The sequence below is a fragment of the Pongo pygmaeus genome, chromosome 3 (genome assembly GCF_028885625.2).
Source record: "Pongo pygmaeus isolate AG05252 chromosome 3, NHGRI_mPonPyg2-v2.0_pri, whole genome shotgun sequence".
Lineage (NCBI taxonomy): Eukaryota > Metazoa > Chordata > Mammalia > Primates > Hominidae > Pongo > Pongo pygmaeus.
The window spans coordinates 92221023-92242189 of NC_072376.2; the positions used below are offsets into that span (position 1 = coordinate 92221023).

At 35.4% G+C, this 21167-nt stretch overlaps 1 protein-coding gene across 1 annotated transcript in view; it reads right to left on the reverse strand.

Annotated features, from left to right (window-relative positions):
* Positions 1-21167, reverse strand: part of ANTXR2 (ANTXR cell adhesion molecule 2) — a 160078-nt gene that overhangs the window by 64256 nt on the left and 74655 nt on the right. Inside the window, exons 13-16 of the mRNA XM_054484525.2 lie at positions 9412-9456; positions 8470-8562; positions 2647-2814; positions 2244-2324 (exon numbers count right to left, since the gene is read on the reverse strand). Coding sequence (XP_054340500.1) covers positions 2244-2324; positions 2647-2814; positions 8470-8562; positions 9412-9456 — 387 coding nt within the window. The remainder of the gene's footprint in view (positions 1-2243; positions 2325-2646; positions 2815-8469; positions 8563-9411; positions 9457-21167) is intronic.

Consider the following 21167-nt stretch of genomic DNA (forward strand, 5'->3'; position numbering starts at 1 on the left):
GATGCCATTGCTTTTACATATTTATAATCCAAACATTATTGAATTGAATCAAATAGAAATAATGAAAGACTATAAACTAAATTGCAATCATGACAGTTAAAAGAAAATATAAAGTATTAGCAAGAGAGCTGAGACCACTGTCTGTTTTTATTGGCTAGTATATATTCAATGTTAGCTCAATACCCAGCACTTAATAAGGTGAAAATTATTGAACAAATAAACTAGTGTCTAACCTGGGGAATAAAAACTAAGATGATGCATGAAAACAATTTTAAAATACATGAAGTTAAAGTCTAGCATGTAGAAGAAAAAGAAGAGTTAGTACATGTTGTTCCAGAACAGAACTCCAGATCCCGGATGAATTTAAAAAGATGCAAATGTCATTATGTGAAAACTTTTTATGAAGAACCACAGTGATTGGATCACGAAAGAGACTGCTTTATAAACCAACTAGTTCTCTCTACTTATGGTCTTAGCAAACAGTAAATGATGATCTGTTGGGAAAACTCCGGGAATAAATTTTCTCAAATTGCATTTTTTTTTTTTTTTTTTTTGAGACGGAGTCTCGCTCTGTCGCCCAGGCTGGAGTGCAGTGGCAAGATCTCGGCTCACTGCAAGCTCCGCCTCCCGGGTTCATGCCATTCTCCTGCCTCAGCCTCGCGAGTAGCTGGGATTACAGGCGCCCGCCACCACGCCCAGCTAATTTTTTGCATTTTTAGTAGAGACGGGGTTTCTCCGTGTTAGCCAGGATGGTCTCGATCTCCTGACCTCGTGATCCGCCCGCCTCGGCCTCCCAAAGTGCTGGGATCACAGGCGTGAGCCACCGTGCCCGGCCCTCAAATTGCATTTTTAAAAAAATCCCCTGAAGCTGAAGTTCATGAAGTTTATCCCCTTGTTAAAACAGAGGAATGATCATGTTGACACACAGTGAAACAATTCTAATGAGGTAAGAGGCAGTACTGGATTCTGGAGGTGAGGCTTGGACACCAGACCTAATTGATGATTAACTAAAACAGGGACAGGGCGAAAACACTTTCCCATAAGACACACTGACCAGGGTGCCATGTCAGTTTGCCACTGCCATGGCCAACACCCAGAAGTTACCACCACTTTCCATGACAATGACCCAATGACCTGGAAGTTGTCACACCTTTTCTAGAAATGTCTGCATGATCCACCCCTTAATTTTCATATAATTAAAAGTGGGTATCAATATGACTACAGAACTGCCTCTGAGCTGCTCCTCTGGGCACACTGCCTATAGGGTAGCCCTGCTCCACAAGGAGTAGTACCTCTGCTGCTGCTATGCACTGTCGCTTCAACAAAAGTTGCTAACATCTCTGGCTTACCCTTGAATTCTTTTCTGGATGAAGCCAGGAACGTTCCTGGGCTAAGCTCCAATTTGGGAGCCCTCCTGCCCTGCATCAGATTCCTTCTTAGATGAAGTTAAGAACTCTCCCAGGCTAAGCTTCAATTTTGGGGCTCACCTGCCCCGCATCACTACTATTATGAACTGTACTGTCTCTGAACCAAACCTATCTATTGTTACATATGAAAATGTTTTAATCAATTTTTCTTACATCAATACAATGGGAAATAGTACTACTATATTACTGAAATTACAAAACTAGAGTAATTGTAGCCACATTTCCAAAACAAAAATACAGCCTCAGACAGGCTTCCCTGGTGGGGTAAAAATATATACATATACATATGTGTGTATGTGTGTGTGTTTATCACTATCACAGATTTTTATAATGCTTTATAACTTTAAAGACACTTTTACATAATAATCAAGAAATTTGATTACATCAACTGTTGAAGGCAGGGAACATATTTATACCTATAAAACAGATTCTGAGGCCTTTGCCCTAGGCCTTATTGCTACTAAAAGCTACTAAATGCTGGAGAAGGACTTCAGCTACTAACTCCCAGTCTGTTGGAATATTTTGTCTTCAAAGTCAAGGGCTGATGCAATGATTGTGCTTATTAAAGAATGTGTACAAATGACCAGAATCGTAAAGAATTTCTTGAAAAGGGAATGCTGTAAAAATGTAGTTTGAAGATGCAGTCTAACAATAGGTAATTTATAGAAAACACTACGTAATAGAAATCTACACTTGACAGTATTTCCTTCCTCAAGTGCAATAGGGCTTTAACATCATTTTTTATTACTATTTCCCTGCATTCATTATACTGACCCAAGCAGTTAGCTCTTTCTCAATACATTCCCATATACAAACCTCATCTCCTTCCTGAGGTCGCATCAGAGAAACCCGGTCATACTGCCGCCTCAACAAAGCCCAGAGAGCATCAAGACGACCCTAAGGGAAAATTAGATTTGTGAATTCCCAGAGAATGTCCTCAGTCTCTATGTACTGAATAAATGAAGATGTAAAACGAAGAAAGTAAAATCTTCTTTACCCTCATTTCTTTCATAAGGTAAACTAACAAGTAATAAAAACCTAAAGGTTCTTATTGCCAAGAAAGTATTCAGCTGTTAAGATGTACAATGAATATCTGCAATTTCATCTACCCTCTTTCAAGTAGCTGGGGTACTTGAAAAAAAGTTACAATTGTAACTTGAAAAAAGTTACAATGTCTCCAGAAGTTTTGAGTTAAATTACACAAAATCTGGACACGTACCTTAATTGGGGTGTACCATTTTGTCTGAGGAGGCTGGTGTGTGGGTTTGGGTCGAGGTGGTCTAGGCCTGATGGGTTCCTCTGTTTCTTCAGGAATCTTCACCACAGCATTTTTGGCTTTCTCTAGCCTTGCACCTTCCTCGGTAGATCCTTTATCACCCCAACGAACCTGTAAAACAAAGGGAGAGTACTGTTGTAAGACATAAAGTGTCCTAGAGGAACAGGCTCTTATTGAGCCTATGGTCCTTTAGTTCACATCTCAGAGTGAAAAAGAAGATGAGCAGGTATCCTAATTCCTAATTTCTCCTCTTCAGAGGCTGAATAGGTTTCTCACCACTCCTTACTGTATTTAATATGAAGATCCAAAAAAAAAAAAACCCTTTGTAAAAAAATCTGGAGCCAACTAAATTTGAAGCAACCATTTTTCCATAGTTTTAAATAAAGAGTCCATTTGTGGTTTACATATGAAATGCATGACAGTGTGTAATTCTGTTCTCTAATTTGGTTTGTTCTCCTGCTAGCTAAACACATACCCATATGTAGTGATGACACTGGAAGAAATATATGAAAATGATGATAGTTAGCATTTACTGAGTGATTACTATGTGTCAGTCTGCATTTAATCCATACAAAAATGCAGTGAGATAGAGACTCTATTTTCTTCTTTCCAGATGAGGCATAAGGAGGTTAAGTGATATGCCCAAAGCCAGCTAGTAAGTGATGGGGCAGGGATTCGAACATGGATTGAAATGGGTTAATAAGTTTCCAATTGGTTAGAATTTTACAAATGTATTTTATACAAAAGAGTTGCTTCTTCCAAACTTTTCATCACATTTGATTAAGGCAAAAAGTATGATCTGAACATTTAGTTTTTGAAAGTAAAATAATTATATATCAGTTTTCTCTACTTTTATAGTTCTACTATGTAATGTAGTGTTCAGCTTTTAGTTCCCAAGCTCACCTGAGTATGGTTGTGTGGCATATGATTTTTTTCATTGAGGAGGTCAAATCTGAAAAGGCTGCTTTGAAAACAAAAGTTCAGGAACACTAGAGAATTCCACAAATTATAGCAAATTTCCTCCTCTGAAAACTCTTGACATTAAAAAACCATAAGATCAAATGATTGTTTTATTTTTCAATAGACAGAAATTAAGAGCTAAATTTGAGTCAAACTGGGCATGTAAAAATAGGATGCAGCCCCTGGAGAAGAGCTTGTCCAACCAGGAGTAGTGGAAAGTCCTACAAAAACCAAGGACATCACCAAAGATGGGCAAGGTCAGAGGAGTGAAGCTCTAAAAACCTATACTAAGACCTACCCAGGGCACACTATGACACACCAGAGTTAAGTGATTTCTAAAAAGAAAAAAAAAAAAAATCCTAAGACTTCCTAAAGCATTTTAATGATCTGAATTAGTGGGTAGGGATAGAGAAGATGACTATTCATGGAAAGAACTATTCAGTCTTTTTGATAAGGCTTACTTAGATGTTTTTACCTTTTTTTTACTACAATTTTAGAATGGGCTTTCAATTTCAAGTGGGCCCTGTTGAGTCATTAAAATGTATCTATATCTTTCAGTGTGATCAATGATACTAGAATGTTTTTATGAGGTTGTTAAAATTGTTTTAAACACCATTAAACCTTTAGAGCTAGATAGTTGGCTTTCTTTCCAGAGAAATGACCTTCTCTTTCCAATCACAGTGTCATCACCTGGATAAACTAACACTTAGATATAGCTAAATTGTATTAAAAATTCTAAAATCAGGACACATATCCTTGCAGTTGTAAAGGCTCAATTTTAAGGAAAAAAAAAGATACACAATTAAGTAAAGACACAAATGTCCTAACTTAGAGAAGTCATTCAGGGTAGAAAGAGAAGTAGATACAATTTAGATCCATTCAGAAATGATAGGCTTTAGCATAGACAGCTCCCTCGCCTATGTTTCACAGTTGATATTGCAGAGGTAAAGATAATCATATTCTTCTTTCAAGTTTCACTGGCACTATTCTCAGATTTAAAAAAATATATATGAAGCTAGTTAAACTAGAGTTCTGACCCAATGTGGCATTTCTAGGTACTACACTATCAAATAACTATACTTGAGAAATGTAGTTGCTGAGATCTAAAAAGATCCATTAAAGAAATTCATTAGTTTTAGTTCATGAGGGAGCTATTTAATCATCATCAACATCATCACCACCACAAACACCACCACAAACAATTCTCACTTACTCAAAGTCTGAAACTAGAAATTATTAGAGTTTTCAAACTCTTAAAAGCAATTAAATATACATATATATGTGTATGTGTATGTATGCATACATTTTAATGTTTTAGTTTGACCACACTGAGACAATTAAAAAGGACAAAAGAATAACAAGAATAGACTGCTAAAGGAAGCCTTAGCAGAATTAATATATCAGGCTTTATTATGGAAAAAAATAAGTGTAAGCTTGATAGCTAAATTCTTCCAACTCCACTTGGCTTTCATTATAAGCAATAAAATTCCATAATTTCCAGAGCATATTTGGATGACTAGAAGGTTATATCATTGAGGAGCAATTTCAGAATCGAGAAAAGAAACAAAAACAGTTTCACAATGAATTGGCAGAAACACACATTTGAAGTCATTAGGTATTGTGGATCAGTTGTGCTAACAGCTGTTACTAACATCATCTCAGTTCCAGCTTTCTAAAAATTCCCATTACCATAGTGTTTAAATATTTAATTTAAAGAAGAAGGAAGAAAAAATATTCTAGGTAAAAATCCCTATGCTGGCTTAAAATAACCTTAGCTATAAAAATGTGTTCTGTAATTCACATGTGCTCCTAATTTCTATAATTCCTTTTACTTTTCCTAGTTTAAGGGCTTTTTTTGAAAAAAAAAAAAAGAAGAGAAGTACCTTCCAGGTTTGAATAAGCATGCTTTTAAAACAAATTTTGTTTGCACAGTGGCACCTGCCTGTAGCCCCAGCTACATGAGAGAATCAAGAGAATCGCTTGAACGCAGGGGTTCAAGACCAGCCAGGGCAACATAATGAGAACTCCCCATTATCCACTCCAGATTTCTTAAAAAATAAATTAGATAAATGAAACATTTCCATCTCCACATTTAAATAAATTAATGTTTGAAAATGTTTAATGACGCTTAATTCTCAGTTCAATTTTTGCTGTGTATTTTTATATACAGGTTGAGTATAGTTCAAAAATCTAAAATTCAAAATGCTCTAAAACCTGAAACCCTTGGAGTGCCAACTTAACAGCATAAGAGGAAACCTCCACACCTGACCTCATCTGGTGGGTCACAGTCAACACTTTGTTTCATGCACAAAATTACTTTAAAGCATTGTATATTTTAAAATTCATTTATGCTTGTATATTATGTTTGTGTATTTATTGTATATTTTAAATTCATTTATGTTTGACACATACCTCATACACATATTCTTCTTATGTGTGTATAAGGTGTATGTCAAACATATTCCTCTTATGTGTATAGGGTATATATCAAACAAAAATAAATTTCATGTTTAAACTTCGCTCTCGTCCCCAAGATATCATATTAAGTATGTGCAAATATCCTGAAATCTGAAAAAAATCCAAAATCTAAAACACTTTTAGTTCCAATCATTTCAGATAAGGGATACTCAACCTGTATCATGTTTCCCCTTTGTAACATCCACACTTGCTTTTCCATTTTTTTCTTCATTCTCATTCCCATCTTGTTGATGGAATACTTCATGCAAGGTAGCCAAAATTATCCAAAACTAAAATGGACCCAGATTTATTACAAGTTGGCTGCGGTTTTTTGTCACAAATTTTGTTCAACTGAAAAGGATGGGTGGGCAATATAATTTCACATATTAAGAGTTAAAAACTCTTGAAACTTGAATTATAGGTTAGTTAGGGATGTGTGTGTGCTCTTGGCTCTCATAAATATAAACCAATAATGTTCCTTTTAACTCAGGACCCATTCAGGGGCTCACTCACACATTTTCTTTCCTTTAGAAAGAGATCTCAATCTTTGGAACACTGGAATATTGAACTAACAAAAATCTGACATATTCCTAGTTTTTTAAAGCAAGAATATTATTTATTCAATTAAGGCTCACATACTAATATCCTTACTTTATTATCATGCCGTATTTTACATGAGTGAATTTCAAAATGGTATTGTTTATTTTTCTGAATATGAAGTAGTACATGCTCACTGTCAAATACATTTAAACAATAGGGAAATATATAGCATAGATTGAAAATTGTCCATCCAGAGAAACCTATTCACATTTTTGGTATATCCTATCAAGTCTTTTTTTTTCCCCGTTATATAGATCTTTTTACACACACATTTTGGAATGAGGTGAAATCAACTAAAAATAAGTTGTTACTGATCATATTTGGATATTTGATTGTAACACTTTTATTTAAAAGTGTATGTTTTATACATATAGGAACATCCTATATACTCTCTTCCACCCTTCCAAGTCTAGAATGACACAACAAAGGTAAGAAAGGAAAACAACCTTCCTTCTGTGTCAAACAACAAGAACTTGCCTAGCCATGCTCTCTTATATTGTTTGCAATTCTCAGTTTCTAGCACACAAAAATACATGCAATAACTTCTCCAAAGACCAACTTAACTGCTTCTAGCAACTGCCTATAATCATGGATAATTGGCAATGAGGTATCTGCCTCAGAGGATATTTCAACAATAAAGGGCCAGCTCTCAGGGAAAATGTCCATTGCTTCAAGATCTAATGTGGTCCAGAAAAGTAAGAATCACTGTCAGATGACCTATATAAACACTTTGGTAATGACAACCATGTTCAGTATGTCTGGGCTTTTTCTGAAGAAGAGTAAAATTTATTCTGAAAAGGGGAAACTCTCCTTGGGAATCTGAATTTTATTGTAATGTATAAAAGGAGAAAACTGCAATAATTGTGGGGTTGTTCATTAGGTTATCAATTTTTGCTGGCACAAAGCAGATATGACAATAGGAAACATGTGCAACAATGGTAAAATGCATAAAACATATTCTAATCAGAAAGGAAAATTATGACTAATAAGGAAGGAATGCCAGGATTTAATAACAAAGTCAATGTGTTCATGAAAAAAATCCCTTGAATCGCTCCTTGGGATGGGATGCAGGCCTGTTTATACTGTTGTTAAGAGCTCAGTGCTGGTAATAATTGCTTATTACTAAATAATATATCATTTTGAAAAAATAGTTCATGGTGATAAGAAAATCTTATTTGACTTTTAAGATATAATATTAAAGTTCAATTTTAATCAACACTTTGGGCTAATCTGAAAGTTCAATGCATTCTATAAATGATATATAATATCAATTACAATAGTTCATAAGTGGCAACTAACATAAAGTATTAAATGTGCTTTCTCTATATTTGTGATAAAGTCAGATCCATGCTATTGAATATATTAACATTTTCTTCTCAAACAGTAGATAACTATTGGATCTTTACAAAGAAGAACATTGTTGCAACTTGAAGTGGCTGGCTTCTTCAAAGTTGATGTTCTATGCGGTAATTTTCTCCAAAATAAGTAAAACCCTAGCTTTGTTTTGTCCCTTAGAATTCAGAGGTCTTATCAATGCAATCCTTTGACTAATGAAACCAGTTCTTCTAGGCCAGTTTTGCAGTGGCTAGAATGAGTCCATAGAAAAAAAATGTATCCAGAAAAGACCCAGTGTTAAGCACAAATGGATGATATTATAATAATGAATTGTGAAAAGTAGTTTCCATGGCTTAATAGTCCTAGAAATTCATACTCCAGATTAGCAGCTTCTGTTTTTTTTAAGATACCAACCTCCATTCTTTTAATTCCTCCAACCCCTCGACCACCATAATAGGAAGCATCCACAGTTGGCCACTTTTTAGTAGGCAAAGGTTCTTCTTCCTCCTGTGGAAATATGTTTTATAAATAGTTTTTAATTAATTTCTTAAAATACTGTTTAGTCAGAACTGGCTCATATTTAAATATTTTTCTGAATTATGTCATTACCATGGAAAAAATATATATAGAACATGTGGATATATTTACACTTACATGCATAAATTTCAAGTGGAGTTCTACAGGATATGAGAACTCCTTTCCCTCCTCAAATTTTAGGAATCTCTCTTACATCATCCCTAGATAACTAGAAGTTGTTCTTTAACTATGGGAATCATTTGGTATTTCAAATCTATTCATCACTTCATACTTAGAAAGATAAAATATTAAAATTAGGACAGCATTTTAACAGTCATTAAAGCATCAATGTGTGTGTAGGTTTGGACTCTATGAAATTTGAATTGAAAAGATAGGCAGTTGAGAAGCTTTGAAAATATACAACACCAGCACATTCCTTATTTCATGTTCCTAACATGATTCTGGTTAACAGAATCATATAAAAGCACTAAGAATTTTGAAGAAAGTAACAGGATCTTTCAACTGTCAGCTTGGATCTTTTTTGTCAATAACATAAGTGATATCAGAACTATTGATATAGTACTATAAAAAGTATATTAAATCTTTATGTACCATTGATTCCAATGGCCAGTTTATATCTAGCAATGTATGAAGGTCCCATTCCTCTAGCACATGAAATAAATCATAAGAGGATGAAAAATAACCACTGATTTGTATAAATTAAAAAGTCAGTACATAGGTATCATAGTTATCTAACAGACAAAATTGATCAAATTTGGGCATGGTATCTGCATTTGGAAAAAAAAAACAGCCATATCAGTTTTTTAGGCACTCACTTACCTCTTTTGGTGCAGGGGGTGGTGGTGGTGGAGGATCCTTGATAACCTGTCAAAAAAAATCAAATATAAAAATTTCTATGGCATAGGGAGGAGACAGTAAGGATGTGTAAAAATAATTTGATACATAAAATACTGTGGTAACTCCAAAGAAGTCCCTCATTGAACCTTGCCACCCAATATTTATGCCCCTCTCTTTGAATCTTGGATTGCCTATAACTAGCTTTCGGCAAATAGAAAAAGGTAGAAGTGGGCCGGGTGCGGTGGCTCACGCCTGTAATCCCAGCACTTTGGGAGGCTGAGGCGGGCGGATCACGAGGTCAGCAGATCGAGACCATCCTGGCTAACACGGTGAAACCCCATCTCTACTAAAAATACAAAAAAAATTGGCCAGGCGTGGTGGCAGGCGCCTGTAGTCCCAGCTGCTCGCCAGGCTGAGGCAGGAGAATGGCGTGAACCAGGGAGGCGGAGCTTGCAGTGAGCCGAGATCGTGCCACTGGACTCCAGCCTGGGCGACAGACAGAGACTCTGTCTCAAAAAAAAAAAAAAAAGAAAGAAAAAAAAGAAAAAGGTAGAAGTGGTACTATGTGACTTCTCAGGCTAGGTCAAAAGAACTTAAGTTTCCCTGACATCCATGGAACACTCACTGTTGAGGAACACCGCTGTCAGGTCAGAAATCCACCCCAAGATCATCAAGCTGTGAGGAAACCCAAACTAATCTAGGCTGGGTGGTGAGAGGGAGACTCCAGCTGATCCCCAGCTATTTCAGCCATTCGAGAGGAGATATGGGACATATAAGAGAAAAGTCCATCTTGGACACCCAGGCACCCCAAGCTTCCAGATGACTCTGGCCAAACTGGCACCTGACTGTAACCACAATGAGACTCCAACTGACAGTCTCCTAACTCAGCCCATAAGGATACAAACTGTTGCTTGAAGCTGCTTGTAACAAATCAACTTCTTAGCCAAGACCCCTTTCCTGTGATGCCTTACTCATGAAATCTTTTACAGTTAATTCTTTTTTTTTTTTGATATGGAGTTTCACTCTTGTTTCCCAGGCTGGAGTGCAATGACATGACCTCAGCTCACTGCAACCTCTACCTCCCGGGTTCAAGCGATTCTCCTGTCTCAGCATCTGGAGTAGCTGGGATTACAGGTGCCCGCCACCACGCCTGGATAATTTTTTTGTATTTTTGGTAAAGACGGGGTTTCACCATGTTGGCCAGGCTGGTCTCGAATTCCTGATCTCAGGTGATCCACCCGCCTCGGCCCCCCCAATACAGTTAATTCTTCACGTGAATAGAATGGGGCTTAATTTGAAATGGTCTTTACTGGTATTGGGCTATCTGGATATTCACACCATCGTGATGGAAAATCTTTGACCAAGTGTCAATGGCTTCAGCTACTTCAGGTACACATCAAAGTCTCTATACTAAGAGGGAAAACTGTAAATGTTCCAGCTTGATGTCATCTAATGTCATATGTGTCAACTATGCTATTAAATTTTCAAAGGTTTAAAACAATAGCAACTTTGAAAATGTGGTTCCACTTTTACCTCATCAAAGAATTATTTTTAACGTGTAGTATATTACTATGATCATGGATATATATTTAAAGACTGTTTGTCTTTTAAAGGTATGCACAAATATTTCCAGGTGAAATGATATGATTTTGATATTTTCATCAAAATAATTTGGGCATTGGGAATTGGATACGGGTACAGATGAAGAAAGATTGACAATAATGCTCCACCACTGCACACACTCCAGTGGCTCCCCACTGCCCTGTGGGTTCTCATTTGTCTGCACCTCACACAATCACCCCACTAGTGTGCACTCTCTGGTGGCTCCCTACTTCAAGGCATTCTCCTGTGGCACCCTGCCCCCACCACTGGAGCACTTTTGCCAACAGCCCCCATCAGAGTGTTTTGCCAGCAGTGTGGGAACACCTCAGTCCTTCCAGTGCAGAAAGTGTTTGACCTCGAGAGGTCAAAGAACAAAGCCAAATGCCTAGTCCCAGTCCCCCAGGCATTAGCATGAAGCTCAGGAGTGCTAAGCTGAGCCCTGGCCTCCTGAAAGCATCCAGAAATGAAGTCAATCAACTAAACACAATTTATACTGCCTTCAAACCCTCAAGAACATCAAAGAATATAAAAGCAAATAGCTTCATCCAAAGGACAGCAACTTCAAAAAGTAAAGGAAAATCAGTGAACACAGATGAGAAAGAACCAGCACAAGAATTCTGGCAACTCTAAAAGCCAGAGTGTCTTCTTACTTCCACAAACTACCTCAATAACTCCCCAGAAATGGTCCTTAACCAGATTGAAATGTCTGAAATGACAGACACAGAATCAGAATCTGGATGGCAAGGAAGCCCAGTGAGATACAGAAGAAGGTTGAAACCCAATCCAAGGAAATTAATAAAACGATACAAGAGCTGGAAAATGACATAGCCATTTTAAGAAAAAAAAACAACAAATTGAACTTCTGGAAATTAAAAATTTGCTATAGGACTTTTATAACGCAATTGGAAGCATTAATAACAAAATAGACAAAGCTGAGAAAAGAATCTCAAAACTCAAGGGCTGCTCCTTTGAATCAATGCAGGCAGAAAAAAAAATTAAGAATTTTTAAAAATGAAAAAACAAACCTCCAGGAAATATGGGATTATGTAAGATCAAACCTATGACTCACTGGCATTTCTGAAAGAGATAGAGAACAAGCAACTTGGAAAACATATTTGAGGATATTGCCCACACAAATTTCCCCAACCTCACTACACAGGTAGGCATGCACATTCAGGAAATTTAGAGAATCTTTAAAATATACTAGAAAAGATAAGATATCTAGTCATCAGATTCTCCAAGGTCAACGCAAAGAAAAGAAATGTTAAAGGCAGCTACAGAGAAGGGCCAGGTTAAGTACAAAGGGAATCCCTTCAGGCCAACAGTGAACCTTTCAGCAGAAACTTTACAAGTCAAAAGAGATTGGCGGCCTATATTCAGCAACTTTAAAGAAAAGAAACTTCAACCAAGAATTTCATATCCAACCAAACTAAGCTTCATAAGTGAAGGGGGAATAAAATCATTTTCAAACAAGCAAATGCTAAGAGAATCCATTACTACCAGTTATGTCTATAAGAGGTCCTAAAGGGAGCACTAAACATGGAAATGTAAGACCTGCCACCACAAAAACACACTTAAGTACATATCACATTGGCACTATAAAGCAACTATACAATCAAGTCTATACAACAACTAGCTAAGAACATGACAAGATCAAATCCTCACATATCAATATTGACCTTGGAGATAAATGGGCTAAGTGTCCAACTTAAAAGGTACAGAATGGCAAGTTGGATAAAGAAGCAAAACCCAACTATATGCTATATTCAAGAAACTCATCTCACATAAATGATATATATGTGTGTGTGTATATATATATATATATATATATATATATATAGGCTGAAAGTAAAGGAATAGAGAAAGATCATTCAAGCAAACAGAAAACAAAAAAATAAGAGGGTTTGCAATTCTTATTTCAGACAATACAGACTTTATGATCAAAAAAGACAAAGAAGAGCATTGCATAATGATAAAAGTTTCCATTCAACAAACTTAACTCTCCTAAATACATACACTCCCAAATTGGAGATCCTAGATTCATAAAACAAGTTCTTAGAGACCTATGAAGAAGCTTAGATAACCACACAATAATAATGGGAGATTTCAACACTCCTCTGACAGTATTGGACAGATCATTGAAGCAGAAAACTAACAAAGATATTCAAGACCTAACCTCAACACTTAACCAAATGGACCTAACAGACATCAACAGAATACCCAACAACAGAATATACATTCTTCTCACCTGCATATGGCACATACTCTAAGATCGACCACATGCTTGGCCATGAAGCAATTCTCAACAAACTTAAAAACAACAAAATCATACCAATCACACTCTCAGAACACAGTACAATAGAAATAGAAATCAATACCAAGAAGAGCTCTCAAAACCATACAATTACATGGAAATTAAACAAACTTGCTCCTAAATGACTTTCAGGCAAAGAGTGAAATTAAGGCAGAAATTTAAAAATTCTTTGAAACCAATGAAAACAAAGATTCAACATCACCGAATCTCTGGGACACAGCTAAAACAGTTTTCAGAGAAAAGTTTATAGTGTTAAATGCCTACATCAAGAAGTTAGGAAGATCTCAAATTAACAAGCTAACATCACACCTAGAGGAACTAGGAAAACAGGAGTAAACCAACCCCAAAGCTAGCAGAAGAAAAGAAAACCAAAATCAGGGCTGAACTGAAGGAAACTGAGATATGAAATCTGTACAAAAGATCAGCACAATCAAAATTTGGTTCTTTCAAAAAACAAACAAGATTGATAAACCACTAACTAGATTAATAAATAAAAAAAGAAGATCCAAATAAGCATAATCAGAAATGACAAAGGGGACATTACAGATCCCAAAGAAATACAAGAACTCTAAAATGCTATTAGGAATACCTTTATGCATACAAACTAAAAAATCTAGAAAAAAATGGGTAAATTCCTAAAAACAAACACTTCTGAAGATTGAACAACAAAGAAATATTTATCCTGAACAGATAAATAACAAGTTCTGAAACTTGATCAGTAATAAAAAAAATCCAGAAAATGCCCCAGATGAGACAGATTCATGGCGGAATTCTACCAGACATATAGAGAAGACCTGGTACCAATCCTACTGAAACTATTCCAAAAAATTGAGGAGAAGGGACACCCCCATAACTCATTCTATAAGGCTAGCATCATTCTGATAACAAAAGCTATCAGAGATACAATGAAAAAAGAAAACTTCAGGCCAATATGCCTGATGAACATAGACACAAAGAGAGCAATCCAAATCTAGCAGTGTATCAAAAAGTTAATCCACCATGATCCAGTAGGCTTTATCCCTGGGATGCAAGGTTGGCTCAACATATGTAAATCAATAAATGTGATTCATTACATGAACAGAACTAAAAACAAAAACCACATGATCATCTCAATAGACTCAGAAAACACTTTCAATAAAATTCCACATCCCTTCATGTTAAAACTCTCAACAAACTAGGCATCAAAAAAAAATACCTCAAAATAATAAGAACCATCTATGATAAACCCGCAGCCAACATTATATTGAACAAGCAAAAGACGGAAGCATTTCTCTTAAGAAATAGAATAAGACAAGGATGCCCACTCTCACCACTTCTATTCAGTATAGTCCTGGAAGTCCTAGCCAGAGAAATCAGATAACAGAAAGAAATAAAAGGCATCCAAATAGGAAAATAAGAAGTCAAAATTATCCCTCTTCACTGATAATAAGATTCTATATTTAGAAAACCCTAAATATTCTTTCAAAAAGTTCCTAGACCTGATAAACAACTTCATTAACCTTTCAGAATACAAAACAAATGTACAAAAATCAGTAGCATATCTGTATATCAATAATGTCCAAGCTGAGAGCCAAATCAAGAATTCAATAACAACAGTTACAAAAAAAAAAAATGCCTTGGAATACAGCTAACCAGGGAGGCAAAAGATCTATGCAATGAGAATTACAAAACTCTGCTGAAAGTAATCAGAGATAACAAAAACAAATGAAAAAGCATTCTATGCTCATGAATAGGAAGAATCAGTGTTGTTAAAATAGCCATATTGCCCCAAGCAATTTACAGATTCAATGCTATTTCTATCAAAATATCAACATCATTTTTCATAGAATTAGAGAAAACTGTTATAAAATTCGTATGGAACCAGAAGAGAACCTGAATAGCCAAAGCTATCCTAAGCAAAAAGAAAAAAGCAGGAGGCATCACACTACCTGTCTTCAAACTATGCTACAAGGCTAGAGTACACCAAAGCAGCATGGTACTGGTACAAAAACAGACATGCAGACCAATGGAAAAGGTTAGATAACCCAGAAATGAAGCCACACACCTACGACCATCTGATCTTCAACAAAGTTGACAATAACAAGCAATGGGGAAAGGACTCCCTATTCAGTAACTGATTCTGGTATAACTGGCTAGCTATATGTGGAAGATCGAAACTAAACCCCTTCTTTTCACCATATATAAAAACCACAGCTCAAAATGAATTAAATTCTCAAATATAAAACCTAAAACTCTAAAAGAAAACCTGGGAAATACCATTCTGGACATAGGCTTTGGCAAAGATTTCATGATGAAGTTTCCAAAAGCAATGGCAGCAAAAGCAAAAATAAACAAGTAGGACCTAATTAAACTAAAGAGCTTCTGCACAGCAAAAGAAACTGTCAACAGAGTAAACAGATAATCTACAGAATGGGAGAAAATATTTGCAACCTATGCATCCAGTAAAGGTCTAATATCCAGAATCTGTAAGGAACTTAAATCAAAAAGCAAAAAACAAACAACCTCATTTAAAAAAAATGGGCAAAGGACATGAACAGGCACTTCTCAAAAGAAGACATATACAAGGCCAACAAGCTTGTAAAAAAATGCTCAATATTGCTAATCATTAGAGAAATGCAAATCAAAACCACAACAAGATACCACCTCACACCAGTCAGAATGGCTATTATTAAAATGTAAAAAATAAATAACAGGAGTTAGCAAGGCTGTAGAGAAAGGAGAATGTTTATACACTGCTAGTGAGAATATAAATTAGTTCAGCCATTGTGGAAAGCAGTTTGAAGATTTCTCAGAGAACTTAAAGCAGAACTACATTTAATCCAGCAATCCCATTATTGGGTATATTCCCAAAGGAATATAAATCGTTCTACCAAAGACATATGCACTTCTATGTTCATCACAACACTATCCACAATAGCAAAGACATGGAATCAACCTAGATGCCCATCAATGATGGACTGGCTAAAAAAAAAAAAGTGATAGAGATACACCAGTGAATACTAAACAGCTATTTTTAAAAAAATGAAATCATGTCATTGGCAGCAACATGGATGCAGCTGGAGGCCATTATCCTCAGAGAATTAGCACAGAAACAGAAAACCAAATACTACACGTTCTTTCTTATAAGTGAAGTGGAAGCTGCACATTGAGTACAAATGGACAGAAAGATGGGAACAATAGACATCAGGGCCTACTTGAAGTGAGAGCCTGGTAGAAAGGTGAGGGTTGAAAAACTACCCATCAGGTACTATGCTCACTACCTGGGTGATGAAATCATTTGTACACCAAACACCAGCAACACATAATTTACTCCTGTAACAATCCTGTACATGTACCCCTGAAACTAAAATAAAAATTGAAAGAAAAAAAAATGACAATAAGTTGAGAATCATTGAAGCTGAGTAATGAAGACAGTGGGAAGTTCATTATCTTAGTTTTTTTAATTTTTAATTTTTGTGGGTACATATATTAGTCTCTCTCTTTGTAAATGTTTACATTTTCCATAGTGAAAGGGTTTTTATATTTTGATGTCACTGATAATGTTTAGAGAACTGACCCATAATTTTCTGTGTGTATAATATTTTCATCATCTAAATTTTAGTTTAGATCCAAACCTCAGGGAAAAAATACACAGACAATAATGACAATAATATAGATATAACTAGACAGTAATTAAATCTGAATCTCCTTTTGAATGCTACAAAAAAGCCATTATTTCTATTTAACTCTTTATTTAATTCAATTTTATTTTTTCAATAATCATAAAATTCCAGTAGATTTTGGTAATCATGAAAGATAAAACTTTATGATTTTTTATAATTAGCCGAGAAATAAATGCCAGTAGAGAATTAAGATTTAAAATAATAATAAAACAAAATAAAGTTCATCAAACTACAGGTATATTTCCTCTATAAAAAAAGAAAGCATGTCATATGACTATGAACTTGCATGTCCAAAACAATTAATGAAAACTAAATCTGTTAGCATTTTATAACAAAATCAAAGCTAACCTAACCATCTTCATTTAAAAGCTAACATTCCTTCCTATCATCCCTGTTTCTTTCAAGTGAATAACTTTTTTCAGTTGCAGCCTAAAAAGTTGGCATAATCCATAATCTCTTTTCTCACTTCTAATGACTTTACCAAATCATTTCCATGCTCAATACATTCTTTGAAATATCCCCCACCTTCCTCTCTCCCTGATGAATTCTCCCTATTTTCTCAAAGCATATATGATTCTCTTGATATGCACAGATCCATTGTTCTCTCCTAGAATTTATCCAAGTTGATAATTTTATCTACCAAAAAAGGGTTAGTTTATTAATTTTATCTACAAAAAAATAGTAAGTTTCATGAGAACAGGTGTTATGTCTGCTTTGCTCCTCACTGCCTTTCTAGTATTTAATAGACTGTCTAGCACAAATTAGACTTTCAAGGAAGTAAGGAAAAAGAGAAGTTAGGAAGAGAGGAAAAGGAAAGAAGTGAGAAGGGGAGAGAAAAGGAGGGAGGAAGGGACAAAGAAAGAGAGGGAAGAAGGATGAAAGGGAAATTAGGAGGAAAAAAAGAAGGAAAAAAGGGAGAGAAGAGAGGAAGAAACAAATTGAGAGAGTAAAGAAGGAGGAAGGGAAGGAAGGAGATAGACTGCAGAGGGAAGGACAAGGGAAGAAGGGATTATTTTCATTCCCTTCCCCCGTCACTCCTAAAAGCATATTCTCAAGATTCTCTGGACCTTAAATGTACCTAGTACAACATTTTTTCAACTCCTCCAACGCATACACAATCAAAACTTCAATACTCTGAAAAGTTCCCACCAAGTTGTAGTCTAACTATGTTTGAATTACTGCAATAAAGAGAAATCCACTACCTTACAAAGCAATTCAGTCCATTGGCAAGGAACCCACATCATTTGAAAGTTTTTCCCCCAAATGAAGCCAAAGCACTTCCCACTCTGTAGTTTCCAGTCTTTAGTCTTGATCCTAGAGTCTGGCAATATACCACACACACACACACACACACATACACACGCACTTTTAAGAGCAGTTCCTATTTTTGAATGCTAGGATAATTACCATATATCTATTGAATCTACCAATCTGGAACCTAAATATATCAAACATTTCTCATGAGATGGTCCTGAGTTATCTGGTTATCTTGGTCAGTTTTCTTTTTTTTTTTTTTTTTTTTTAGCACATATTGATTTGGTCAATATTTCAGTGTGGTTTCTAGAACTGATAACATTTTAAGTATAGCTGAGCCATTATAAATAAATGAATGGTGCTCAGACAAAGGAGATGCATCCCCATCTTTTCTTACCACCTCATTCTAAGAATTTTAATTAATAATACGTTCACAAAATGTATTGATCCTTATAATTACCATAGCCTTTTTTGCATCAATGACTAAATACTCCACTTGTAGTTAAATTAGACATCTAACTTATTTCTCTATCTCCAACTGATTCCCCATTTTAACCTATGCAGCCAGGCCAATATTCTTCTAACAGAAGCTTAATCGATCATTTCCCTGGTAAAAATGAATAAACAGTCCCAATGTTCACAATTTGAATCAATAAATTACTAAATTTTATTGGAAAGACCTTACAAGTCATGCTTCCACTCCCGGTTTTGTGAATTTCCATAAAGTACTCTCTGGAGTTCTCTCACTAGAAAAAGATCAAGGTACATCCTTCCATTCCACTAAGTCTGAGAATAATACATCTGAACTCATTTTCATTTCATCGTGAGGACTTCAAATTTACTCTTCTTATTACATGTACATCTTGCACTGTTATATAAATTTCTGAGGACATAAATAGTATCCCCAACCCTGTTCTGTATTACATCCTCCTGAGAATTACTCAACATCTCTCTCTATAACTCTTCCTTTTTTTTGATGTCATATTCATTATCCCATATAGCATCTAGTTTAATAATGATATGGGAAAATTGAATTTCAATTTAAAATCCCCATATGACCACTGTTGTCAAACTCACATAGTATCATGGGAGGCATCTTTACATTCCTTCTCTTCACCAGAGGTCCTTTATCTAATATAAACTGCAAGATAAACTAACAAAGCCCCTTTTGCAGCACATAAACATGAGCCAGTTTTTCTATTCTCATTGTTAAAATGCCTCAGCATGGTGTCAGTCCCTCCACGGTTAAGGCCTAACATGTATCTACAAACATCCCCCTACATGCACCTCCTCTCCAGCCAGCCTGATGATCCTGGTGCTTCCCCCAAATACAACGATCATTTTCCTGTTAGGTCCCAACCAGCCTTCACAGAGTAGCCCACCAACTCCCTGTTGTTTCATCTAGAAGACATAAAACTTTTTAAAGTATATGTTGCTGCACAGTTGAACCATTTATGCATTATTAATTTGGGTTTATATGTTGATTTTTTAATTTTTAAATTATCACTGAAAATTACAAATTTCTTAATGGCAATAATCATTTCTCCTTATTTATACATGCCATCATGCCTAATAAAGTGCTCTGCATACAGCAGATACTAAAGGTACTAAAAATATACTGAAAGTGAAATTGATGGAACTGAGAATGTTCACAAAAAATTATAGTTGATTTCCAAATGTATAAGTCAAATATTGAGGAAAAAATAGACAAAAATAACAAACAGATAGATTTACATGAAACTAAAATATTACTAGTCCCTAAGAAAATGAAGCACTAAATTTTTTCCTGAACCAATAAAGTCAGATAACCCAACTGTAGAAGAGGAGATAGAAGTATACTAAGTTTCTTCATCTGGGAAATAAACTGGATTAACTGTAGGTCCTTGTCAAAATGGCAATTCTTATAAAATGATAAAAAAAATACATATTACAATGTTTCCACCAGGTTTTTGCTTCTATGCCTTTCCATGGTTAAATATGGCCATATGTCTATATGCAATTATATTCACCTTATTCCAGAAAAGAACATTAGAGTTATCTTCAATAGCAAGCCATTATTCTTTTGTGGGAAAAATTCATGACTTATTATAAATTTAAAGTGAATTAAAGTCCTGACAAGTATATTTTCTACATTGTTAATAATGAAAACAAAGCCCTCAAAGCTCTACCTAATCAAATTTTGATCTGGTAAATTAAGAGACACAACCACCATCACAACAAATAATAGCACCTTCAGAAACTGAACCACAGCTAAGGCTCATCTGTGTGTTGTTAACACTATTAACAAGAACCGCCCTTTACTGGTGCTGCCAGATGCCACATACTCTGTCTCTACAGTTCTTTTATTTTCATAATAACTCTGTGCAATCACTATGTTTATCCTCATTTTAAATATAAGGAGAGGAAAGCTGTAACTTCAATAACTTGCCCAAATACATACGAAGAGAAAACACAGAATTAGGATTCAAACCGAGGACCAAGTCCACCTATCTCCAACTCTGAATTCAACTTCTAGCATATGACATCTTTTTAAAATAAGGTTTAGTTTGCAAAGGGAAAGGGTGCTGAAGAAAAAGCCTATGATTTGTTGAGTAGTTGTTACTTACTTGCATGGATGGATGGGTGGATGGACGGATGGATATATGGATGGATGGATGGATGAATGAATGAATGAATTGACAAATAGATGATAGATAATTACACAGATAGTTATATTTAAAACTTTTAATAACTATGTAAGATAGAGTTTATCACCATTTTATATAGATATAACATTTAGCTAATATGCCCAATGTCACCCATATAAAAATTTGGGGACGAGAAACAAAATGGTTTTCTTGTCATGTTCCAAAATGTTCCCTCTCTCCACTCTGCCACAGGACCTCAAGAGTAACAAAGAAGGGTGA